At 35.0% G+C, this 25,361-nt stretch overlaps 1 protein-coding gene across 1 annotated transcript in view; it reads right to left on the reverse strand.

Annotated features, from left to right (window-relative positions):
* Window positions 1-2,904: 2,904 nt before the first annotated feature.
* LOC126966845 (homeotic protein proboscipedia) overlaps window positions 2,905-25,361 on the reverse strand; it is a 98,219-nt gene continuing 75,762 nt past the window's right edge. Inside the window, exons 3-4 of the mRNA XM_050811108.1 lie at window positions 5,900-6,042; window positions 2,905-4,933 (exon numbers count right to left, since the gene is read on the reverse strand). Of these exons, the coding sequence (XP_050667065.1) occupies window positions 3,542-4,933; window positions 5,900-6,042 (1,535 nt within the window). The 3' untranslated portion in view covers window positions 2,905-3,541. The remainder of the gene's footprint in view (window positions 4,934-5,899; window positions 6,043-25,361) is intronic.

Raw genomic sequence — 25,361 nt, forward strand, 5'->3', positions numbered from 1 at the left:
TCTTGTAAAAAGCGGAGATAGTTTCAACTGTTCGCTTTTAAAGTTGGCCGGATTATACTTCGTCACCATAATAATGTATTTACTATTTCAAACATACCTAAGTCAAATCACTGCACGCATAGAATAATAACGCTTAGAACGTGAGTAGGCCTAAGCGAATTGAAGCACTTTCAATGTGGACGTTTATGACCACATACCAAAGAGTATAATAATATATAGGGAACACATGCCACATACGTTTCCCGCCGCGTCAGTGAGTTTCTGTCAACTTCTATGACAAACAGAGCGCGAAATTTAATTTAAAAATGACTTACTGTGCAGTGAAAGGGTGTCACAACGCATCTCAAAATGAAAATAAAGATAAGAAAATAACATTTCACACCTAAATACTAAGCTAATACATTCGTCAAAACATCAAAATATTTTGTAAACAAAACAGACGCCATTAAAAAAATATGTTGCCAGCTATGAATGTACTACATACCCGGGGATACGGGGGCATACCCCGAGTTCCTCCGCTGGGATAGTTTTTTGTGTTTAGTGGTAGATATTGATAGGAGGCTGTAATGTATGACGCCACATGATGTTATAAGTATTCAAAGGCAAATAATCTTAATTCAATTAGGCTTAAACTAAGCGCTTTGAATAGTTACTATAAATATTTCTTTTAAATTACTGTATTTACCATATTATATTCGGAAAAAATTGAGCTCGTGAGATCATTAACGGCCACTCTTTTTAACCGACTTCAAAACATTTCGGTTTTCAGTACGTCGTTATGTTTTTGAAGAGTTACTTCTTTATCGACGTATGAGAGAAATTTTATAGCCATTCGTCACGGTTTTCGGTTACGCGCCATTTTTTTTTAAATCCAAGATGGCCGCGCGCCAAATTTTGATTTCAACAATATGGTTATCGTATCCAAGGTTCTCGAGGGTACAGAGAACGAACGCTACCTGTAAGAAGAGAGATCATTAACATAAATCATAGAATAGAAAAGGTCCTTAAGTCAAACCATGTGCAACCCCCATTTAGAAGACCACTTTTCGTTCACGTCCATAGGATATCGTGTTCAATGTTATATTTCTAATATCGTTATGGTTCATATTCAGCACAATCAAAAGCCTTTGATAAATGAATCTTAAGATTCTTGGTCTCAAAACATTATGAATTCAGTCAACACCGGAATCGGTAGTTGATAATAATTACAGAAATTATGAAGCAATTGAGTATTATCTTTTAAAATTTCTACTTTTTTTATGAAAATAAGGGAGAAGATCAGCAGGACGTTCACCTGATGGTAGTTGATACGCCCTGCCCATTTGAGTGCAGTGCCGCTCAGGATTATTGAAAAACCCAAATTTCTGAGCGGCACTATAACTGCGCTCGTCACCTTGAGACACAAGTTATCAAGTCTCATTGTCCAGTAATTTCACTAGCTACGGCGCCCTTCAGACCGAAACAGTAATGTTTACACATTAGCCGCCATCCGGTGCAAAGGAGCCTTCCACTGGTATTACTGAATTTTATTAGTATGCATATGAGTCTATAATTAGTGTAGTCTATCAGAATACTGAACAAATCAGAAAGAGTGTTCAATCACATTTCTACGCAGCGCACTGTGTCCAAAAATAGCTCCCTAGCCATAGCCCTTGTCTCACTCTCCCGATCAGTGCAACCAACGCTCCAAACATTACCGCTTTTAGGACTTATTTAATAAATTCAATATTTTAATCAAATTAATTGAAAATGTCCTACTTACAGATGAAATGTAATCATATTAAATTTCTTCGAATGCCTGGTAGCATTTTTGCAATTGAAAACGACACACAGATCCTATCATATTCAAGAATATTATCTTCCGATAAAGAAAGTGCGGAGGCTGTTGATGAGTTCAACGAATTAGTGGTGGAAACAGTACTTATTTGATCCTGGACAGTTTTACGGTACATGTGGTGATATTGATATTTTGAGGGTATTTAAATAAAACTGTGTCGCTACTGAGTTGTCGCGTATACAAATATTTATTTGCGTGGATGTTATTTTCCTTAATTGCCGTTTTAGGTACCTATTTAACTAAAAAGTGGCAGGATAATTGGCATAAACATCAAATTATTTCAGAGACAATTTTTTTACTTTTTAGTTATCTTGGTTTATAGTATACCTGTGCATGAATTATGTTGGTAATTTAGTGAAAAATTTAAAGAAAGTGATCTTTTCTCAATTAGGAATAATAACTTCGAGCAAGAACTTTAATTATTAGCCTAATTTACAAAATGTTAATTCTTACTTATGATGTGATTCTAAATTTTTGTTTTATTTATAGTTGGTATTGTGTTTATTTAATATAATGGAATTACTTAAATTCTTCCTCGAATGAATTTCCGCCTGCTTCCTTTTTTTTTCATTTTTTTTGTCAGTTTTTTTTTAAATAAGTTCTTAGTCCGACAACTTCGTGCGCGACCGTCCCTCGGAGTGACAGATGGTGCGGTGGTGGGGACAGGGTACTAAAGATATCAGCGGGTAGCGGGTGTTGTTGCGGGGAAGGGCAACGCGCGAGACGAAAAACGGTGGTACAGATTAGGTAAATCGTGATCACAAAATGATTTAATTTCCATTTTAAAATATTAATGCTTAGATTCACAAAGCTAAGAACTCTTAGGAGATTCTCAGTGTTGCAAAAGAGTATGAGAGCTTATTACAAAATGTCCTCTTTTTGAAAGACATTTTTTGAATATTTATTTTAAAGGGAATACTTAAATAAAACAAAATAGTTGTGACACCAAATTATTTATTCTTTCAATTGAGTAGGCCAAAATGATAGCATTGATATCTACAAACAATACACTTAGATAACCAATTAAGTATTCATGTTTTTATGATAATATCTACAATAATGTCTTACAGTCATGAAACAATATTAACTAAATAAGGCAACGACTATTCCTTAATTTCATTAAAAATATCTTAATGTCGAAAATTATTTGAAACCGAATTAGGTATTACCTGTCTAATATTTAATTTACAATTTAAATTTAAATGACACTGTAAATGCGTCATTTTTGATGCTATGGTTATGTAATCGAATATTTAATTTTATTGAGATCATTCACTGTTTCGAATATGCTAGTTTTTTAACTTATATGTAGAGCTAATATTACCTTGTTTTTGTTGCATTAGATAACTAAATTATAACGTTTTTCTAAACATGTGTATTGAGATAAAATGAGTATTTATTAATAGCTATTGAATTTTAAACTATAAGTTAAATAAGTGTATTTACAATTAATTACATTAACTTACAATGTGTGGAGAGGTTTAATGTCATACTTTACTATACCTAATATGAACCATAGGAAAGAAGAGATAAACATTAGAAATGCTTTTGGCGATGTTTTTGATAACACCGTCTCCTTTTGTATTCCTATTCTTATATTTTATAACCGTTTTTATTTACATAACAGTATTAAACATTTTGTGCAACTAAACCTTAACAATGTCACACAAATAGATTGCTCGCCTCTTCGGCGAAAACCTTATCTCAAATAGTGTAATATTCAGGAGCGAAATCATTAGCCAGGTTGCTAAGGAAATGGAAATCTGAAGAGGAATTTGAATTTTCGCCAGGTGTCGGTGTCGCATGGGACGCCTCATAGAACTGTTGGAAGGAACTATACGTGTCACTACATTCATTTGGGCCGGTGTAAGGTTCTGCCGCAGACTGAACACCACTAGAGGAGTACGCTGCAGCAGCCGCTGCACTAACTTGACCTGAGTATCCGGTGGCATCGTAATAAGAACCTTTGCCATACTCTGCACCATGGCTTGCTTTCTGTCCGTCACTTGTATAATACCCATGAGCAGCTTCACTTTGCCCTTCATGATAGTGATATCCGTAATGACTATTAGCATATGCCATTCCATGTTCACTGGGGTATCCTTGAGCTTGATCATATCCGTGATGTCCATATCCAGCCTGCTCCTTGCTATAGTTTGTATAACCATAATTCTGATATATTTCGTGCGGGTAGTTCTGTCTTGAACTTACTCCGTTTGAGGATCTTCCAGAGGGTGTCGCCTCTTGTCTTGCATTCGGATGATTGCGTGGATAAATATGTTGATCGCCTTGCAGAGTTGATCCGTACGCTTCATATGTTCTGCCCCCTTGAGAATACTGGGCTAATTTTCCCACGAATTGCTTGCTATCCATGCGAAAATCTGGATGAGGTACGAATTGCCCAGGAGGTGCATTACCCCTTATAACGTAAGGCGGTATTGCGTTGGGCACTGCTTGCGTATGCGGTGGTCCTGATGGTAAATTAGGGGGTGAAGGACGTGGATAGTGACCCAAGGGACTTTGATGCATGCTTGAAGGTGTGCCTGGCGTGGATGACGGCGTTAGGTTTACTGAAGAAAATTTTCCATTGTCACCTAAGCCAGCAATTCCGATTAGTCCTTCTTTCGATGAGGATGGTGAAACTTTGCTAATTGTGTCTAAAGATGGTGAACGTTTTCTAGATTCTTGTTTGATTCTTTTTGTTAAGTTTCTGGGTGCTGAGGGTATATTAGGAGGATGCGAGTCTCTTGAATCTTCTTCAACGAGTTTGTCGAGAGAAGATGATGATGCAACACTGGATGCACCGTCGCTCGCAAAACTATTATTATTAGTAGCGCTAGGCGTATTATTATTTCGTGTTCGGGATGCTAATTCGGGCAAGTCTTCAGTCGGGGAACATAATGCACCTGGAGGTAGTTCACAACCTTGGCAGCTTTTCTTTCCAGATAAAGGCCCATCATCTTCAACGAATTTTTCAAGTCCTGTTTTGCTTTTTCCTCCTTCAGAAGTTGTCGAGTCCTTGTCATCTCCATCTTCACTTTTACTTAAAGTTTGTCGTTTGTGCTTCATACGTCTGTTTTGAAACCATACTTTGACCTGTAATAAAAATATGAAATAATTAGTACGTTTAGAACATTAAATGTATTTCTTTTTCGGTTTGTTTAGTAATTTTAGTAACAACATGATTCTGAAATGATAACTTTGACAGTTATTTTTTTTTAATTAGATTCAGAAAAAAATATATTCTACGTAAGTAGATATTGATTAAAATAAGGGGTTTTGTGTTAATTACAAAAATGTATAATACCATGACATAGAAACAACGAAGACATAAGATATTTAATTTACTAGAAGCCCATTTATTTTTGATAACTTTAAGGAAAAACATGAAAGGTTTATTACCCTCTGCTTTTAGCAGCAATAAAATTTATTGTATGTAGCATATAATACATTATTATTACAGTATTTAATACTGTTCTCTGTAAAATAGCTTTGTGCTTAACATGACCCAACATTTCTGAGCGTTGTCTAACCTCGTTCCTTCTTAGCTCCTTCCTTCGTTCGAATGCATATCCTATTTGTCCATTATTTTATCATGCATTTTTTATTTTCTTAATTGATAATCTATTAGGGACCCCAACAACAATGTTACATACGGCCAACAAATCTAAAGTGTAAAATAAAAATACAGTTATATGACTATTAACTGTTAGTTAATATTTGCCCAGCTCCTTAGACCTTATTGTTATTTAAGGGCCTTTAGGGCATATTTTGCTCATTGTCTCATTCCACACTCTTAAGTCAGGAAGATTCTTGATATGTGCCCTCGATTGATTTTATATATCATCAACAGTTCTCTCAGCGTATGTTCGATAATGTACTCTATTAGCATATTTTTGAAATCTTGGGCTACGATATTGCAATTTTTCTTGGGTCTAAAGTTTCTATGGTTTTTATGTCATTTTAATACAGCCCGTGCTATTCAATGTAAATATAGTTGCCTATGGTTTTTTAGGTTTTGAATCTATCTACATATACAATATCCCTATTTAAGACACGTACCTGCCTCTCTGTAAGGTCAAGCGATGCAGCGATCTCTATTCGTCTCGGCCTACACAAGTATTTGTTGAAATGAAATTCTTTTTCTAATTCTAGTAACTGCGTGTTCGTGTAAGCTGTTCGAAGTCTGCGCGGAAGGCCATTTTCTGAAACAAATAGTAATGCAGAATAAGTATCTCATATTAATTATAAGTAAGTAATGCATGTCGGATTAGGATTTTACCTAATGTTCAAAGCACGGACGAGTAAAAAAATAAGGACTCCGTGCCACCTTACATAACAGTGAGGCACCAAAACAAGCCGGTAAACGTGTAAATACATAGCCCCACACACTTACACTAATACAAGCCGATCGGCCGCCATTATGAGATTTTCCATAGTCTGTGACAGATCAGTTTGCGTCGCAATAAAATATTTTAAAAAAGCCGTCGTGCGTTGTGAAAAAGCGTAAAAACAATACTATAAAAGTATTTGTGGATATATGATTATTTAGGGGAGGAAAAATTGTGTAACCGGTTTACCCAGTAACCACACACACACTAGCATAAAGGTGCTTCACTTGCTAATATCACGGCGCGAAGTCCTTCTTTTTTTACTAGTCCGTCCGGTTCAAAGTACAAAAATAGTTTTTCTTATAAGTCGGTATCTAGTTTAATATGTTTACTAGCTGCCGCTTCGCTCGGTCATTTTTATCGTATTTTTATTTGTTAACGTTAATAATCTATCACAACTTACTTCAAAAATTCATATAAAAGAGACATTTTCTTTTTTCTTATTAACTTATTTATTTGACCTTGCCAATTAGAACTGCCTTAGCTTTCTAAATTATTTTGGAATATTCTAGATAATTCTAGAATTTTTTCGCACATTTCAAATATGTTCGATCAATCAGAGCCTTGGAATACTTATTCTGGGATGTTCTCAATTATTCAGAAATTTCTAGATCATTCTTAAATTTTCTAAAACATTTGCATTTGATTAGAATGTAGGCATACATTTAAAAACGTTCTAGAATTTCCTGGAAAAATCCAACCCATTTTAGATTAAATGATAATCACACATTTTTAGAAATCACATGGTTCAATCCCCGTATCTCCTACACCCTTATAGGTATCAACTTGCAACCACAGACCACCATAGTACACGATGGGAGCCGTATGTCAATTGTACATATTGCGTCATACAGACACTATGCGTCTGCGACGTGCAGTTTTAGCTGCAAAAGTGAAATATAGGGACACACAGCTCTATTTTTATATATATATATATATAATATAGATATACCTAGACATAAAGTTAAAGTATTTTTTTTACATTCATCAAGTAGGCTAAAGCTAAGGTCTTCTTAATTGTTTAATTTTTATTTAAATACAGATAGGTACCAAATACCTACAATTTGTTTTTATACATAACCCTACATTTTTAAATTTCCTAGTATGATTAATCCGAAAAACCTTCATAATTTTCTAGTAGATACCTGGGTACCTACATATTGCAATAGTCTCTATTTTTATTCGATTTTGTTAAAATACACATCAGGTATTGCTTTGGATTTTGATTCAATCAGGAATCCTGAGCGGCACTGCATTGTACAATTACAATAGCGTATCAATTATCACAGTTGCTAGTTTCGTCACTTTTTCTCATAAAAAAATGAGTGTGTGTTAGACCACACGACTGAAGTAAAACAAAATGTTAATTTAAAAAATTGGTTAAGAAACAAATGAAATTTCGAACTAATCAATAAATTACCGTTCGTGTAACGCGCTAGCGTTCGTTCGTATCGCTCTCATCATGCATACGCCGGCTTTATCCCCAAGTTAAGAAATCACGATTCCCGTAACACTAGCGTTCGTTCGTAACGCTTTCTTCAAGCATTCGCCAGCTTACCTCCCCAAGTTAAGCGTGTGTAAGAAGTTTTACTTCAAAAAGTATGTGTGACTAGTTAGGTAGGTATTGAGTTTTACGAGAACGACATGGAAATTGCAAACACTGGGTAAAGCGTAAACTCGCATTCCTTGGCGTCTAAGTATTACTTTGTGTTCTCGGAAAGGTAACATGATTATAAGCTCGTCGCGAGCCGCCCGTTCCTTTAATGTAATAACTTGATCGCATGTCAGAGCACCGCCCTTGACGCCATTGTGTCCAAACTGTTCTTTTTACCACAAATACGAATTGGAATTGGAAATTCAAATTATAAAGGGCGGCGAATAATGGGGCGATCGCGTTCGCGTGATGGTTCCGCAGGGCACGTGTATTCATATTGTAATCGAGGCTATCACCCTTACCGCTACAGAGTTAGGGATTAAAATAGGTTGCGTGGGTTTTTAGTTTTGTATTTGTGTTGGGTGGTGCTTGATTGACGTGTTCGTCAACTGGTGCATTTTCCATTGGACAGACGCAGCTGTCAATCAAACGGTTACAACAGTTTTATTTACGTCTCGGTCGACGGCGCACATCCAGCCTTGTGGGAGGACGATGAAATGTTGGTGCTGTCTCTATTTCCATATCCCCTGTCTAGATATCGGGTACATATTACATACTATAATTGTATATGAGAAAAATTTGTATTTTTAACACGCTTTTATTAGATTCATAGGTATGTTAGTATGTAAAGGAAACCATGATTTTCACCCCCTTTTAAAATGTTAGATTGAATTGAAATTGCACACTTTTATTAGCTGTGTATGTTTCTCTGTTTCTATGTAACTCTTGACTGATTTGCAACCCCTTCCAATCCGAAACCTCGGATTCATTGAAATCATTGCACACAGGTTTAGTATTTGGTGTCTGGTCTGTCTCATTCTTATCAGGATCTTCATGATACGTGATCTTTGTCCGATAGCCGGTAGTGTCTTTGTGCCAAGGACTGCTAATTGGCGCGTGCTAATTCCTTCTTTTTTACAATAACAAGTACCTACCTACGTTATTTGTTTTTAAATATTCGTAGTTTATGCTTATAGAAATTATTTTCTACTTTTTAGTTTGGTTTTCTTTAAAAGCAAGTTTTTTTCAACTATTATTTTTAAATGTCTTATATATACCATACCGTACCGTATACCTACCTAAATTGGACTCAATATGTGTAATATTAATATTTCTTACTGTGTAAGCCTAATATTACAGAGCCTCAGTAGGTACATATGTATTATTTTGTATGAACAATATGACGTATGACGCTGTCAATTATGTTGTCACTTGTCAAGTGTGTGAAATCCGAAATCGGCTAAAAAAAATATTATCGTCACGTGGTATGAAAAAGGCAATTTCTAGGAAAACAATTTCGATATTAAGTGCCATAACCCTCTAATAAGATTGAAATTAATTATTAATAATTAATATTTTTGTTCTTCAGATCACTGTTTCCATAAACTCAAAACTTGAAGAAGGTAAGTGCCAACTTGGATATAAATTTCACTTAACTATCCAGTAGGTAAGTTATTAACAGTTAACTGGGCTTGAAACCCGATAGCCCTTGGTCAGCGTTGAATAATTATGGGCTTGGGTTTACTTGCGGAGGCTTTTTGCTGCGCTCATATATATACCTATACATATATCCGGAGCTATCCAAGTATATTAACATGCCTTACCTACGTACATATATAAAATACATAGGCCAAGGAGAGTCGTTCAAAACAATAATAATAATAATATCTAGTAATAATATTTACACAAATTATCTTATCCCAAATAAGGCATAGCCATATAGGCATGGGAGCAAGACAACGATATATTTGATGCAATATAAACATTCATAGAAACATATAAACATCCATGACTTGACATCCATGACTCGACATGACGCAAACAAGTGTCCAAATTCATCACATAAATGTTTGCATCTACCGGTATTTGAACCCGGCGGTTCAATGCGCAGGGTCACTAACTGTCTTCGAATACTCGATGTGGACAAACCGACATGAAATAGTAATACTAGTATCGACGACTTAATTGTTGGATGTCATCGGACTACTGTCTTTCTTGTGAACAACTGGTTGCAGATTCGAATATAGTTGCGGGCTTAAATGAAAGTCACATCCTCTGTTTTGGCTATACGAACATATTTGAGTCGAATAATGAATGAATTTTTAATGCACAAGGAGACAACTTTACCGATTGGAAATACTCATAATTAATCTTGTGAATTGGAGCTAGCACACCATGTAGCCTTATACTTTGAAAGTACGCTAGCTACCATTACACATCAGGACTATGGAAAATTGTAGTTATTCACCTACCTGCGATGTATCAATTTCTGTTTTAACAGTACGCAATTTTATTTACTAAAAAATACGCATTGAAAAGATAATGGTTGAAATTTAAAACTAACATCAATTCCTGCCTTATCGACGATAAATGAAAAAATTATATAAATTAACAAAAATATTATTTTGCAAATTGAAAAATGGAATTATTTTATCAAATTAATGTATTGTCGGTCCTCGATAAATATACGAAGTTTGAACGGAAACTGGCCGATTAAAGTGAGTCAAAATCGCGCCCAAATGAGTCGGTTACAAACAAACATACAGGTGAAGCTAATAAAAAGCGTGTCAAAGTACCTTTTACTTCGGGAATGATTGTGACAAAAAAGCCCCTACGACTAGACCTAGATATAACTTATACGAACGTTAATTCATACAAAGAAGTTTTCTTAAAAAAATGCATATCACTGAAGCGAGTGCATAAACTTGTTTCACTGGATAAGTAATCACAAATTGAAACAAGCAGGAAGAATAAGTACACAAAAAAATAGTAGAAGCGGAAAAGTTTTTGCGGGGAGATAATATGTGAGGGTGGCGCGCATAATGATCACATTTGGGGAAGCCTGGCTCACGTGACGAAGGAACTTTCTAGATACTGTTGCGGCAGTTTTTGTTGCAAACATTGTGACAAGTGACAAGAATATAGCATTTTAGAGGTATCGTCTATCGAATATTTACAAAGCTATAGAAGATAAAAGCATAAGTTGTTGCTCAGTAACACATATTAGTAATTAGTATGCTCAAAGTAAAGCTTATGGGGTATGGGGAAATCTGCTTGCAGACAACAATATTTTTACATATAATTCAGTTGTGTTAATCTTGATCTATTGATAACTAAATGAACGTTTTATTTATTGGCACCTTACCTACGCTTTTATTTCTACTATGTGAATGAATATTCATACCTTCTTTTATAATTTAAATGGAAATCATTTCAATTAGTTAATATGGTACTAATTCGTACTGATCATTTCAATATTGGTCCCCTTGTAAAATTAATGGAATTTTGCTTTGAGCCTTCATAAATACCTAGCACTTGTTACTAGAAACCGAATCACGCAGTTTTTATTTCAAGCTATCTGATGGTTCAGTGACGTCCTGTTACATTATTGTGTAATGTTGCAGTTTTTAAACCATACCTAATGACCAGTGTTAATTTGTAGTAGTTTCCTTATAAAGGTACAAGCATTGGACCACGGTTCTATTTAATAGTTTAAAATTTCTAGTATCTAGGTACCTACTAAAATAATTTATCACTTATAGAACAGCTAACATTTAAAAATGTTTGTGTTTATGAATATTTAATAAATGAAATGAGTATGAACGCGTAATCGTTTTATGCGAATATGTAGGTCATAATTCACTAAAACAGGGTTAAGTGATATGATCAAATGAAGTAGGACACGGTAGCAACTCTCGAGGTGTGCCTAAGTGACCCCTACACTGCCGTAAATCTTCGAACATTACTCCCTGAGCCGCGAGGGTTAAACAAGCGAACGGCACTCCAACACCATTTATTACCCACTTGTTAGACACGAGAACAACCAATGTGTGACCTACAATAATTTATAACGTACAGTTGTTGGCACTACTGAGAACTCTGCAAAGATTCAAACTAAAATGTTCTTTAGACAAGTAGGCATATATAAGATCTTTGAATGGTCTACGTTAAAGATGCCATATGTAAATACGGAGTGCCTTTTGATATGAGTCTGAAAATAATAAGCTATGGATGATTCGATTAGATTAGTCTTTTTCCATAAAAAGCAATTAATATATTATAGAATAAAAAAAATAGCTCTTTCTAATTGTGGAGCGTCCTAATAAAGATACGACAAAATATGTATTGTAGGATACAATTATAGGAAATAAAAGAAGACAAAAGTTGAAAGTTTCAGATTTGTAGAGGACCAGTAACGACTAAGATATCTGTTTTTTCAGGATGCTCAAATAACAATTGAATAAAAGTTAATTTACTTCGCAATGAAACAATAATAGAAACATACTCAACATAAATCGTCGTTGTAAACAATTTGCAAAGAATATGTGTTGAGTTCAAGCCCGGGGCTATGTTTGAATAATTAATCAACAGGAGAAAGGATTAATGTGTTGGCCAGTTGGCGGTTGGATGCCATTAGAGCGAGCATCGAGCGTCGACTAAATACTGTGGTCACATTATTTGTGTCGGGCTAAGAACATGTGTAGGGTCTGGAACTACTTAATTGATTTTCTGCAATTGTTTGTTGGACTCTTCAAATAGAATTCTATAAGTATACTCATATTATAGTTTTTACTATTTTATTGTAAGATATCGAAATGGCGTATAGACTCGAACCGATTATGCAATATAGGGTAACTCGTTAACCAAATTTCGTTCACAGATTCTTACTTCCACTTTTAGTTCTTAAATTATGCAAGTCGAAAAAAATGTCTTTCAATAAAATTATTACAAGAATAAAACGTTTAAACTTCACAGTTAAACCAATAATAAAATAAAAGTGAATGTTACATTCTTCGTATCAGAAGAGAAGGTCTATTTAAAACTACATATTAATTAATCATAACAGCTTAACTTAAACTTTATTAAGTACAAAAGACACGATTTCTATTTCAATATAATTCTGAAGGTTATGAGATAGGTTAGTTAATTTTATATTTGAAAGCAATCAAATATAAAATTAACTAACCCTATATGCCTAGTTAGTATACCTATAGTTTTATATAGTAATAATACACATATGACATGCGGTTTTCTAACCAACATGAATCTTCTATAAATATTATTTTCCTTACATGCTGCTAAAATAATAAAACACCTAAAATTATAAAAAAGTAATATGCATTCGAGATTAAATGAGTTAATAGTAACAAAATAATTGAAGGCAGTAGTGCAAAATGTAATATTGGAGATGTTATTGTACTCTAGTCAGCGATTTATTGGCCATAGATTCAATCGATCATTGCGTTCCATGGATTTGTATTTTTACGATTATCTGTGGCAGGCGGGCCGCGGATCCCATTTGACATTGTCACATCAATTATAAGCGCGGATTACGGGGAGACAGGGCTGAGACGTTCAATTCTACGAGCCACGATTGCAGCTTCCCTATTAGTTAGATAATATCGGTTTGCTCCTTGTAAATTGAACGATAGCTCCGTAGAACTCCACTTAAAGCAGTACTGGGGAATATTTAGGGAGAAACGAATACGATAGATTTTTTTTACTTTTAAAATAGTTTTAGGCTTCACTTTATGTATACTTTAGTAAGCAGTATTTACCAATTCAACGACGCAGTGTTATATTTTCCAATCCTATCTCCTTATAACTTCTCTTCATTTTCTTACAAACACTAATTATTTACTAAACTTTACAACTTAAATGAGAATTTCCAAAACTAAATGAAATGAATGAAAATAATGCAATATACTTTTCTACTACATTATAGGAAACCTTTTTATTAATTACTTACAGCGAGTTATCCCTTCGTGCTATAGATACAGATATAGATATGTCTAAATCCATTTAGCAAATAGAAGAGGTTATTAAAAGTTGTCGCAACTGGCAACAGACGGTGCAACTTTGGAGCACTTTGACAGGTTTCCCCGAGAGACAGAGGTTCCATCGAACAGCGAAAATTCATTAATAGTAAATATAATTTCAAATAATTTGTTGTTAAGGCTTAATTTGAGAAAGTAGCCTCTTTTAGATCTTAACACTAGTAATCCAAAGCTTAGATCTATAGAGATATCAGTTGCAATGTTTATTTGCCTGTGTTATGTTTAATACATATACCATTCGTACCTACCTACCTAGGATCTTATGGAGACAGTTATTGTTTTGGTAGGAAAACAGTATTCTTCAGAAAAACAATAGATTTCGTGTAGCAATACAAGTCATCTGACTATTAAAATCTTCTAAGTGATAACAAACGCTATAGAAAAGTACTTTCGCTATAGAAATGCCGTAGATTATATTTGGAATCATCCAAAAAAATATAGCCAGTAAATATATACTTCCTCAAAGGTCGCGAACAATGTATATTTCTCTTGGTATTCTGGGTTTTACCAGAATACCTTCTGGGTTCCACCGGATTAAAAAGATATTCCTCCTGGATAAAGTCTCAGCTAAGACAAAAACTTAAATATTTAAGGCGACACTAAATGCCAGCGACCTTGAGCGATATGAGTTCACGGCTGCCGGCCCGCCATCTATGTAACAAAGCCAATATTTTCAAAATTCTTGCGTGGAAAACAGTGCTTACAATCCTCGTTATTCACTACTAATCTGAATAAATTAACCTACACAAAAAAGAACAAGCTATAAGAATAACTTTTCTGAGAGAAGTACCAAAAAAATGCGTCACGCCATGCCAAAAAACTTGTTTAACTTCGAAGAAAAGTGGTAGTTCAAAAAGGCTCGGCAGTGTTAACTATAACCAACAGCAAGCATTAGCAACCTACAAATAAGACTTAATGATATGTGTAACAGGATTAAATAGTGTTCATAGCTCGAAATGCTATACTTTCACCACAAAACTTGTCTAAAAACATCATGTTTGCGTGTTTTCTGCTTACTCTTCGCCTTTAGTGAGAATCATTGAATAGTCTTAATAATTTTCATAAAACTGATCATACGTTTATTAGAATATTTCTCCACTTAAGAGAAGTATCTACAAAGGGGTTGATAATAAAGACGCTTAGAATATGCTAAGTGCTTTAGACTGGCGGTATTTAATTGCCCTTGAAAGGGGGCGACAAAAAACGGCGGAGGATATAAATAACGGTGCACTTTTCATAATCGCAATTGTCGCCAGGAGAATATTTAGTGCGCAGTAAAGTTGTCCTGATTACGATCAAAAGAGGGATACATTGAGTTCACGGGCTATTTATCTGTGCTAGTAAAAATATGTATTCTTAACTTTTACTGCTTTGTTTTATTAAATGCGTAAAGTATTCCGAAATCGCGATTCGATTGTACTCTCTGCTACTATCTGGACAAAAAATATTGTAGTCATCACAGTAATACGTAAGTAGGTATCTATCCCTACTCAGTGGTTATACTTAAAAATATTATTGAATTATGCATTATTTTGCGGAATTTCATATCGAAGTGTTATGTGTTATCTTAAGTGTTAGTTGAGATTTGTTACTCTACATGCAGAATACACCAAGAGATATCATCCCCACTATCTGGATGTGTGGCGGTTCTCCACAGTGCGATTTTCAATGAGCTTTCTTCCACGTACAACAAAGCTGTGGAATGAGCTTCCTTGTGTTGTTTCTGGAACGTTACGACATGGGTACCTTCAGTAAAAGCGCGTACACCTTCCTTAAAGGCCGGCAACGCTCCTGTGATTTCTCTGGTGTTGCAAGAGAAAGTGGGCGGCGGTGATCTCTAACACCAGGGTCACCTGCTCGTACGTCCTCCACGGCCACGCAGGTAAAGCGTCCTTCACCGGAGAATTAGCCCAACCTGAACCCTATAATTAATAACCGGGAAAATCGGCAACGTAAAACTCGTAACCGTAACGTAAAACTCGTAAACAACGTAATCCGATTCGACACGTGTTTCACCTCTTCTCGAGGCATCCTCAGGAAATGTTGACTCTCCAAACTCTGGAAAGAGAGACTCGCACTCTCGTATAACCCTTCACATAAGTAAACTTTAAGCCGTGTGGTTGGGCTTTAGGTGCACTCTGCATGTAAACTAACTTATTGGAACTTATCTAATATTAACGGAATCAATAGTTATGAAACTAAACAATAACGAATTGCTTCGAATTTAAATTACAAAAATTAGAATTATTTAAGAAACATGTTGTGCAGTTGAAACAAAGAATTAATTTGATGACCAAAGTTGCCATTACCACTGCTATCAAAAGATATTAGTGGAAAGTTTATGCAGAACTTCCTTTCGTTTTACTGAATTAAAAGTCTTCGGATACAGATTGTTACAAAACAAATCGTTTATAAGAATTTAAAAGTCACCAAGAAGCAGGAAGGCCGGCCGCGAACGAATAAATTGTATTTATCAAATAAAAAGGATGGTGCGGCCGTAAGTCACCGCGGGGACATTATCGCTTCTTTTAATTATTATCCCGCCAATATTTTCTGCTGTTTATACGACTGCCACGTTCTGTTTTAGCCGAGAATAAGGAAATGCTTTTGTGGTATTACGAATTATCTTCACAACAGGAAGCTTAAATATGAATCATACGATTGTAATAATTTGTTTTTCTGGTATCTAATTTCCATTAGTTTCGTTTCGATTTCATAAGATTTCGCAGTCTTAAGCTGCACGATTTTAAGTGTTTGAAAACATATTTCTAGAATTAATTCACACTTTTAAAAACAAAATACTGTAAACTGCTTATTATACTTTTTATGTTATGCATGTGTTTAGTAAAAATAACATAACCTGTATAGTCTACTAGCTAAGTTCCATGAGATTTTACGTTTTACATTTCGTGTATACGCTGCACAATGCAACATTAAATTGTCTGCATGATGCTTGTAATTATGCGAATAAAACGAAGCGAACATTTTAATTCGTAGCTACCCCAGGGTGGTGGCCACGCGGCCTTAAGGAAATGAAGGAAAAAAGCGTCGGAAGCCATCCCTGGCCCCCTCCTACCGCTTGCGGCTTTATAAATGGAAATTTATTGTTAAACACTCCGTCTATGCGCCACAAGCTAAGAATTTTTACCTAATTCTACCCTCTTTTGTCGTCCACTTACAGCGCTTTGTTTACAGTGACTATGGGAAAAGTAACTTTCCTTTGTGAATCCACGTAGCGCTGCGTAGTTATAGTAAAAGTTTAACAGATACAACGCCTTATAAAATTAAAGCAAAATGTTTGGAATCGAGTCCATAAAATTCACTCTAACTTGAAAACGTACCCCACAATTGAAAAGCTCGAGGGTGCAGGCGCGGTAGATAGGGCACTTACTGTAAAAGTTAAAGCTAATTGCCCTTAAGACATATTTTTAATTTCATTGCTCCTTCTTTCTTAGCATTTGTTGAGTTCACCAAGTCGCGGACTCTTAAGGGTACCGGGTAATTACCATTTTTACGAGATAAGGTCAAACGTTCTAAATGCCGGGTACATTTTGTGACGTCATATGTATTCCGGAAATTATACTATTCTCTCTCTCTCTATTAATTGAATCTTCTGATTAAACTTAAGAATATTAATAATATAATTAAGTAACTTAAAAATATACCTTAAACTAATGTTATTACTTAAACTATAATCTTGATCCCATTCGGGTATATGCCTCCTCCATCTTCTTCCACAACTCTCTATTTTTTGCTTTCTCTAGCCAGTTTCTACCTGCCTCGGTATCTGTTACCTGAAGGACCACTCCATGTTGTTGCGTTTAGAGTCCATCTTTGGTCTGGGACCCTAGCCACATGTCCTGCCCATTGCCATTTCATTTTTAATGCATGTTCAAGGACATCTATCAGGTTTGTTTTTTTCCTGATGGTTTTGTTGCGGATTTTATGTATCTTTCTGAGCCTCAATATACTTAAGAATATTATAAAACTTTAATTACTCTAGATATGTTAATACAATGTTAGACCGTTTCAGTTTGCTATGTCTTGATTTACTCGGGTAAGGCATTGGCGTTTGAGTATTTTTGTTGCATCAATTTATTTAATATATAGTGTAATTAAAATAATTTATAAAACGATGAAGCTGTAATTGCTTTTTCTTGCCACATCATCTCAGTAAAGCTCGACTTTTTCCGATGTGGTGGCAACTGGTAAAAAGACAAAAACTTTTAACGTTCGTGTCATTTCCTTGAACTAGATGAATAAAGTGATTTTGATTTGATTTGATTTATTTTAAGACAATTTGCATAACATTTCTTAGAATTTCGTATTCGGAGGATAACTATTTACCTGTCCATATGTCAGCGAGGTGTATCTCATAACTATTCATAAAATTACATTTACAATATATGTATATATTTATTTTGGTAAGTTTGTTTACAGCTCAGGCTCAAACTTCTCAGCGTGCCTAAAGAAGTGTTCACATCAATAAAATATTCATTTATTTATATTTGGCAATATTTAAAACATTTGCAAAAATACATAAAGGATTGTACACACCAAAAATAAAGTTTCACAAGAAAAAAATATAACAAACGGATTATTGCTAGCTTTTAGGGCCAAAGAAAATTATAAATACAAGTATTCTCGAATATATTTTCAAACTGTGTGATCGAGCAAGTATGTAAATCAATATTATTCAATATTACTTTATACGTGTAATAAACACGCCCGATATCACCCGATAAATAAAAGTATTTTGAACATATTTAGTAATTGTTGATCATATATAAAACAATGACTTATTTCTAGCGCCAACCCTAGGACATCTGTAGTAAATTTAGTAGAATCACGTTCTTTTGGCATCACATAAACCACCTCCGTTTTATTTAAATGTATTTATGCAAATGGAATAGGTATAGACAAAACGCATTACCTTTAAAGTTCTAGAACATTCTCTAAATGATTAAAGAGCACGTGGCGGTCACAGTAGCCGCTTCTATTGTATTGAGTTTCTTCACATTCATGCGGGCTGTCTTTTTTTAATATCTTGATTTGAATACGGCTTTTTCTCGACTGACCTGACCACCGCGGGGTTGCCAATGACTAATGGCATTTTAATGGTTTATTTTTCTTTAAAATTCTTATTTCATATTAGTACAATGTCGGCAAAGGGTTACTGCTCGAAGACGTTTTTCAATACTAAATATGGGGATTATTATAATCATAGTCTTACAATAAAGGCCAAACAAAGATAAAGTAAATAGTTGTTTCTAAATTCAATTTTATTTCGTATCATCATGAATTCCTTAGTACTTTGTAAACAAATGTAACAATCGTGTAATTCATGTAACACAAATTGAACGGATAACCAATAGTATTAGAATATAATAAGAAGAAGTAACGAGACAAGACACAAAAAGTCGCGAGTAAAAGTCTCAACTTCTACCTTCTACTACACTACTACTCTTTTTATTCCATCCTTTTCCAATCCATCGACTTCACATCCTCAAATATTGGTGTAATAAATAGAGGAGTGGCTTGTGGCATCCTCCATAGGAAACAAAATTTTGTGGAATGGGCAGGTCATTCAAATGTAATGTATGCCTGTAATGATTTAATTGAAATCAATTTTTTGACTTTCTTCCGTTTACCTTCCTACTGGTACTGGGCCACTAAGCACAGGATGCCTTTTCTACCGCATTTATCACCCGCATCACTTTGACGTCTGACATTCCACAACAGCGCATTTTGCAAGAAATATCTTGCCTCAATTACCGGCTGCTGTTTTCCCGAACCGATACGACTTAGGGACTTTCAAGAAAAGAGCATACTTAAAGGCCGGCAACGCCTCACCACTACTCACCACGTGAGCCTATTGCCCCTTCTTATATAAAAAGAAAATGCTGGCTATATGGGTAAGTGCAAGCAATAGATAAATTACTGGGCTAATGAGACACTCTGTCTCAAGATGACAAGCGCAATTGTGACGCCGCTCAGAATTTGGGTATTGACAATAATACTGAGCGGCACTTAAATAAAACACTTTTAAAGGATTAAAACGCATGTAATTGTAACTGTGTTTTTATATAAGATTTTTGCGTAAAAGTTACATTTTTATTATTATTTTAGTTAAGACGACGTTTCAAGACCAGATCTCGTTTTCAGGGGGACTCAGCGGCACTGCATTGTAATAAGCAGTGCGAATCATTTACAATTAGGTGAGTCTTGATTGTCTATAATCTCATAAAAAATAATAAATATTATATAGTTCAGCTTGATTTTATCAAAATAGGATGTATTTCTTATATTTAGTCAGTGAAGCGAGTTAGAAAGGCGGGCGTGACACAGAAGTCACCCGAGCTGTCAATAGATGTCGCTGACAGTTCTGATGAATGAGCTCGACCGTTAGACGTCTGCGCCCGCGCATCGGCTGCGGCCCCGTCATTAGCTCCATTCAACATTCACTCATAGTTGAAATTAAGAAAAGAAATGTCTAAGCGGAAGTCTATATCATAGGTATGTACAACGGTACGTTCTATTTTAATATTTCTCTATATCCTGTTCGACTGTGACTTTTTAGGGGATTATTTTATGACGCTCTTGAGGATTGACTCATTGGCCCTAATGTCTACCCTAAGAATTCCTTTGGAAAGTAGTCAAGTTGTATTATATGCTATATACTCATAGGACGATAATATTCTACGACATCAAAAGCATAACTTATAAAACAAACCAAGTCTCTCAGCTCGGTTCTTTACCGTACCGTACAAAATAGCGATATCATTTTAATACCAAGGTGATCAAATTACTTAGGGTTAAGGGTTCTTCTGTTTTAAGTTAATACGTATTAGCTAACCAAACAACTCATCATCTTATACCCACTATATCAATATTAATAATGACATGACTTGGCAATCACAATATGAAAACACAATGTATTTTTTATTGTTTTTTTTAATAAAAACACAACAATAAATTAGATTGTTTTGTGGAGGCTTCTAGTTTAATCCACAAAGGAGTTACAGGGGGTCCAAAATGGCCTTAACCGCTACGGGAAAAGGATACTACGGCCGTGTCGTTTGTTTTTGCTCGACTTAGAAGACGCGGGCAACACTCCTGTAATTCTTCTGGTGTTAGAGGGTGTGTGGGCCGCGGTGATCACATTACATCTGGTGACCCTGATATAAAAATGCAACATACGACTATTAAAAGAAGTCATGTCAAATCGACCTTAACGCATACGGAATTCTAATGTTTTCATATCATATATAGGAAGAGACTTAAGTAGGGCTTCTTATTATACTTAAATATCTAAATGTAGGATTAATAGATAACTTATAGAATACATACATCGTTACAAACTCTCTATTAAAAAGTATACTAATACCCACGCTATATTACCTACTTTTAAGAGGTTTTTCTTATAAAAACATATTTTTTTACTTATTGTTCCATATGCTCTTGTATTTGATAAATAGAAAACCTTTGTTCTCATGAAAGACGCTCTAAAGTCTAAAGTTATTTTAAGCATTTTGTCAACACGGTCGAGAGAAATATTTTGATGTTGTTTCCTTTGAATTATTTTTGTGTCTGTCAGCGAGGTGTCGATAGATGCATATCAAACTAAGTCTTTGTGGAATCCAATGGTTTATTTTTACATTCTAGTTTTGTGACCGACTGATTATGTAAAGTTATATTATGTTTAAAGCGCTTTATGTGTTCTGAGCGTGTTTTAAATTCTAATATATCTACTCTGAGAGGACTTACGGTTGTCATGCATAGCTTTTAAATAAGGGAAGCATCTGTTAACTGGGAATATGCCAATATGATATGGAAAGGAGCAGATATTTATTCCTTACATCCGGCAGAATAATTGGATATCGTACGTATCGGAAGTTGCTAGGAACCTAAAGAAAAATTTTAGGTGCCAACCCTAAAGAAAAACTTTAGGGTTGGTACCTACATTTATATAAGTGAGTTCTATTTATATTATTCCCATACTAACAGGGCTGGATTTAAACTTAATGCCGCCCCTGGGCACCGGAAAAAAATCCGCCCCAATACTGGACTTTTACATAAACTTATAGTTTATATAATTTATTTTACAAAAATAAAATAACTATTGCAGAAACTTTATTGTATGTCATATATTCTAAAAACATGAATAAATATTTGTTTTTTCCTAACAATTATAAATTTGGCACTATTTGGTGACCATAACACGTCTGACTTTTTTTTAAACAGAATTAATTAATTATATTGAGTAATCTTGATAATACAAAAAAAAATTTTCACTTTCAAAATTTTGCCGCCCTGGGCACTTGCCCCAACTGCCCCTAGTGTAAATCCACCACTGCATACTAACTACATTAAGTTGGATAGTGGACAGAATTTATTGTTACATTCATAAATTTGAAATAAAAAGCCTTTCTTAGATTACCAGCTTAACATGGATGTCTGTAATAACAGGTATAAGATTATATACAAAACGTCGCGATGAATAACGGTTTCTTTTAAAATAATTGACGACCTGTATAGCCGAGTGTTTAGCGATCCTACCTACTAAGCTAGAGGTCCCGGGTTCGAATCCCGTTAGGTGCAAGCATATATATGATGAATATGGATGTTTGTTTCCGAGTCATGGATGCTTATATGTATTTATGTATGTTTAAGTAAGTATATTGTATTAAATATATCGTTGTCTTGAAACCCGTAACACAGGCTATATATGCCTAATTTGAGGCAAGATAATTTGTGTAAAAAGTGTGTCAAATTAGTATTATATTTCAGTTATTTCATTTTAAGTTTTATTTAATTGAAACATTTAGATATACTTCTCTAAGCGAAACTTTTAATTAGGTTCTACACCTTTCTATTATTCAAAGTTAAGAAAAGTGAATTTAGTAGCCACTTTTAAAATGATTGTTATTGTATATTTCGATATCATTTTTATATATATAATAATATTAATATAGCATTTTATTCAGATCTCTTAGTACAATGAATTTTTAAACTTATGTAAAGGACTAGCATTAAAATCTTAAACTTAATAGATATGAATAAATTTAAACTAATATTTGTCGCTTGGTTATCTTTCCTAGATCTATTTGCCAGTCGGCAAAGGCCTCCTCCAACCTTTTCCATTCCTTTCTTTCTTGAGCCACTCTGTTCCATGTGACTCCTGCCACTTGTCTTAAGTCATCGTCCCATCTTTTCTGTGATCGGCCTCTTTTCCTTTCGCCTTCCCTTGGGTACCACCATGTCACCCTTTTGCTCCATTTGTCGTGTCCTCTTACCAGGTGACCAGCCCATCGCCATTTGAGTCTTTTGATTTTGCTTATTACATCGGTAGTTTTTGTTTTGTTTCTAATGACGATTTTTTTTACTCTGTCGGACTTTTTAATATTTAGCATACTCCTTTCCATTGCATACTGGCAAGTTGCTAGTTTGTTTGAGGTGACCTAATTTAAGGACCATGACTGACACCCGTACGTAAGGACAGGTAGTATGCAGGTGTTAAAAAGTTTGCTTTTTAGGTTTATATGGAGCTCTTTATCTTTCATAGCCTCTCTTAGACTCCAGTATGTCTTCCAGCCATTTGTAATTCTTCTGTCCACTTCCTTCTGCATAGGGCCTTTTTACTTATGAGCTGCCCTAGATATACGTACTCGTCTGTATAGTTGATTTCAGTGTTTCCTAGATATATAGTACGTTTGTACCCGTTTGTCATCACCCTAGTTTTTTCCGGATTCATTGCCAGCCCTACTCTCTCACTTTCTTTCGCAAGTTCTTTTATCATTCTGGTTAAGTCTTCTGCTGTGTTTGCCAATAACACTATGTTATCAGCAAATCTTAAGTGCGATAGCAGTTGACCGTCTATATTAATTCCGAGATGTTCCCAATTGAGTCTTCGGAATATTGATTCTAGTACTGCGGAGAATAACTTCGGAGATAGAGGGTCTCCCTGCCTTACGCCTTTTTCTACTCTGAAAGAAGTACTTTTCTTTTCTAGTTGGATTCTTGCTCTGCTGCAGCTATATATATTTCTTATTAATCTAATGTCTTGTGCTCAATTTCTTGTTCTAGTAACGCCTCCCATATTTTGTCATGATGTAGAGAATCAAATGCTTTACTATAATCAATGAATGCGATGTAGTATGTGAGTTGGTAGTCGTTGTATTTCTCCAGAATTTGAGGCACTACGTGAATGTGGTCGATCACTGAGTAGTCTTTGCGGAATCCTGCTTGTTCTATAGGTTGGTTTTCGTCTAGGGTTCTTTCAATCCGTTTTAAGATGATCTTAGCAAAAATCTTATATACATTGGACATAAGACTTATAGGGCGATAATTTCCTATGTCATATTTATCGCCTTTCTTATACAATAGGATGATGAGAGACTCGGTCCATTCCTGGGGGATGGTTTCAGTATTCATGATATCATTGAATATATCTGTGAGGACAGGTAGCAGTATCTCTTTGCTATTTCTTAAGATTTCATTGCTTATGCCATCAGGCCCGGGTGCTTTCTCACTCTTTTGAGTATCGATAGCCTTACTGACTTCAGCTTGGACAATACTGGGGGTGTACGAGGTTTCCACTGGACTGATTTCAGCTTGCGTAGTGTTGTTTCGATAAAGATTTTTGTAGTATGACGTAGCTATTTTTAATATGTCAATTCTGTGATAATCGAATTTTCCTCGGGTGTCTTTCATTTTTACGACCCAGTTCTTCGTGCCAGTCAATTCTTTGAGTCAGTCAATTCTTTGAATGCTTTTTTAGTTCCACCGGTTTTCCGTATGTAATTTTCGATCATTCGCATCCTTCGTTGTTTTCTATCCTTTCTGATACTTTCCTTGATATCTTTGCTGATTTTGGCTAATTTCTGTCTTCTGTTTTGAGTACTTCTTTCGTTAGTAAGGTGATTTATTTCTTCTAGGAGTTTTATAGTGGCTGTTGATAGTTTTTCTTTTGCATCAATTTTCCTATCTGCTATGAGTTTAGTTTGGGTTTTGATTATATTCTCTATATACTTGTATTTATCTTGGGTTTCTAGTTCCTTAGTGTTCTCTTTGAAGTCTCTAAGTTCAGCTCTTAGGGCTGTTGTTATTTGCTCTAATTGCTGTTCATCGAGTTTTATGTTTCCTGAGTCTTGTCTCGGTCTAGTCTTCTTTGGTTGTTTTATTTTCAGCTCAGTTCTAAGTAGCCTATGGTTGGTGTTGAAGTTAAATCTTTTAATGACAGTAAAGTTTGTGAAGTAGCTGTTTCTGTTGGTCATAATAAAATCAATTTCATTCTTTGTTTTACCGTCCGGCGAGATCCAGGTCCACATGCTCTTTCGGTTCTTCTTGAACATAGTATTTAAGATTATTAATTTGTTTTCTAGCGCGAAGTTTGTAATTTTTTCCCCATTTCTGCTTCTGGCCTTGTTACTATATGAAAATTGTCCTAGTATTGCGTTTTCTCCTGGGCGTCTTGCTTCAATTTGGCCATTGAAGTCGCCCATGACTATAAGGTTTTTATGGGTATGCTCCTGAATGGCTTTGTTTAAATTATGGTAGAATTTATTTATCGTTTCCAAATTTGATTGCTCTGTAGGTGAATATATTTGTACAATAGACCACGGTTTTTTATATCCTGGTAG

Source organism: Leptidea sinapis, chromosome 11 (genome assembly GCF_905404315.1).
Source record: "Leptidea sinapis chromosome 11, ilLepSina1.1, whole genome shotgun sequence".
In the NCBI taxonomy this organism is placed as follows: Eukaryota; Metazoa; Arthropoda; class Insecta; order Lepidoptera; family Pieridae; genus Leptidea; species Leptidea sinapis.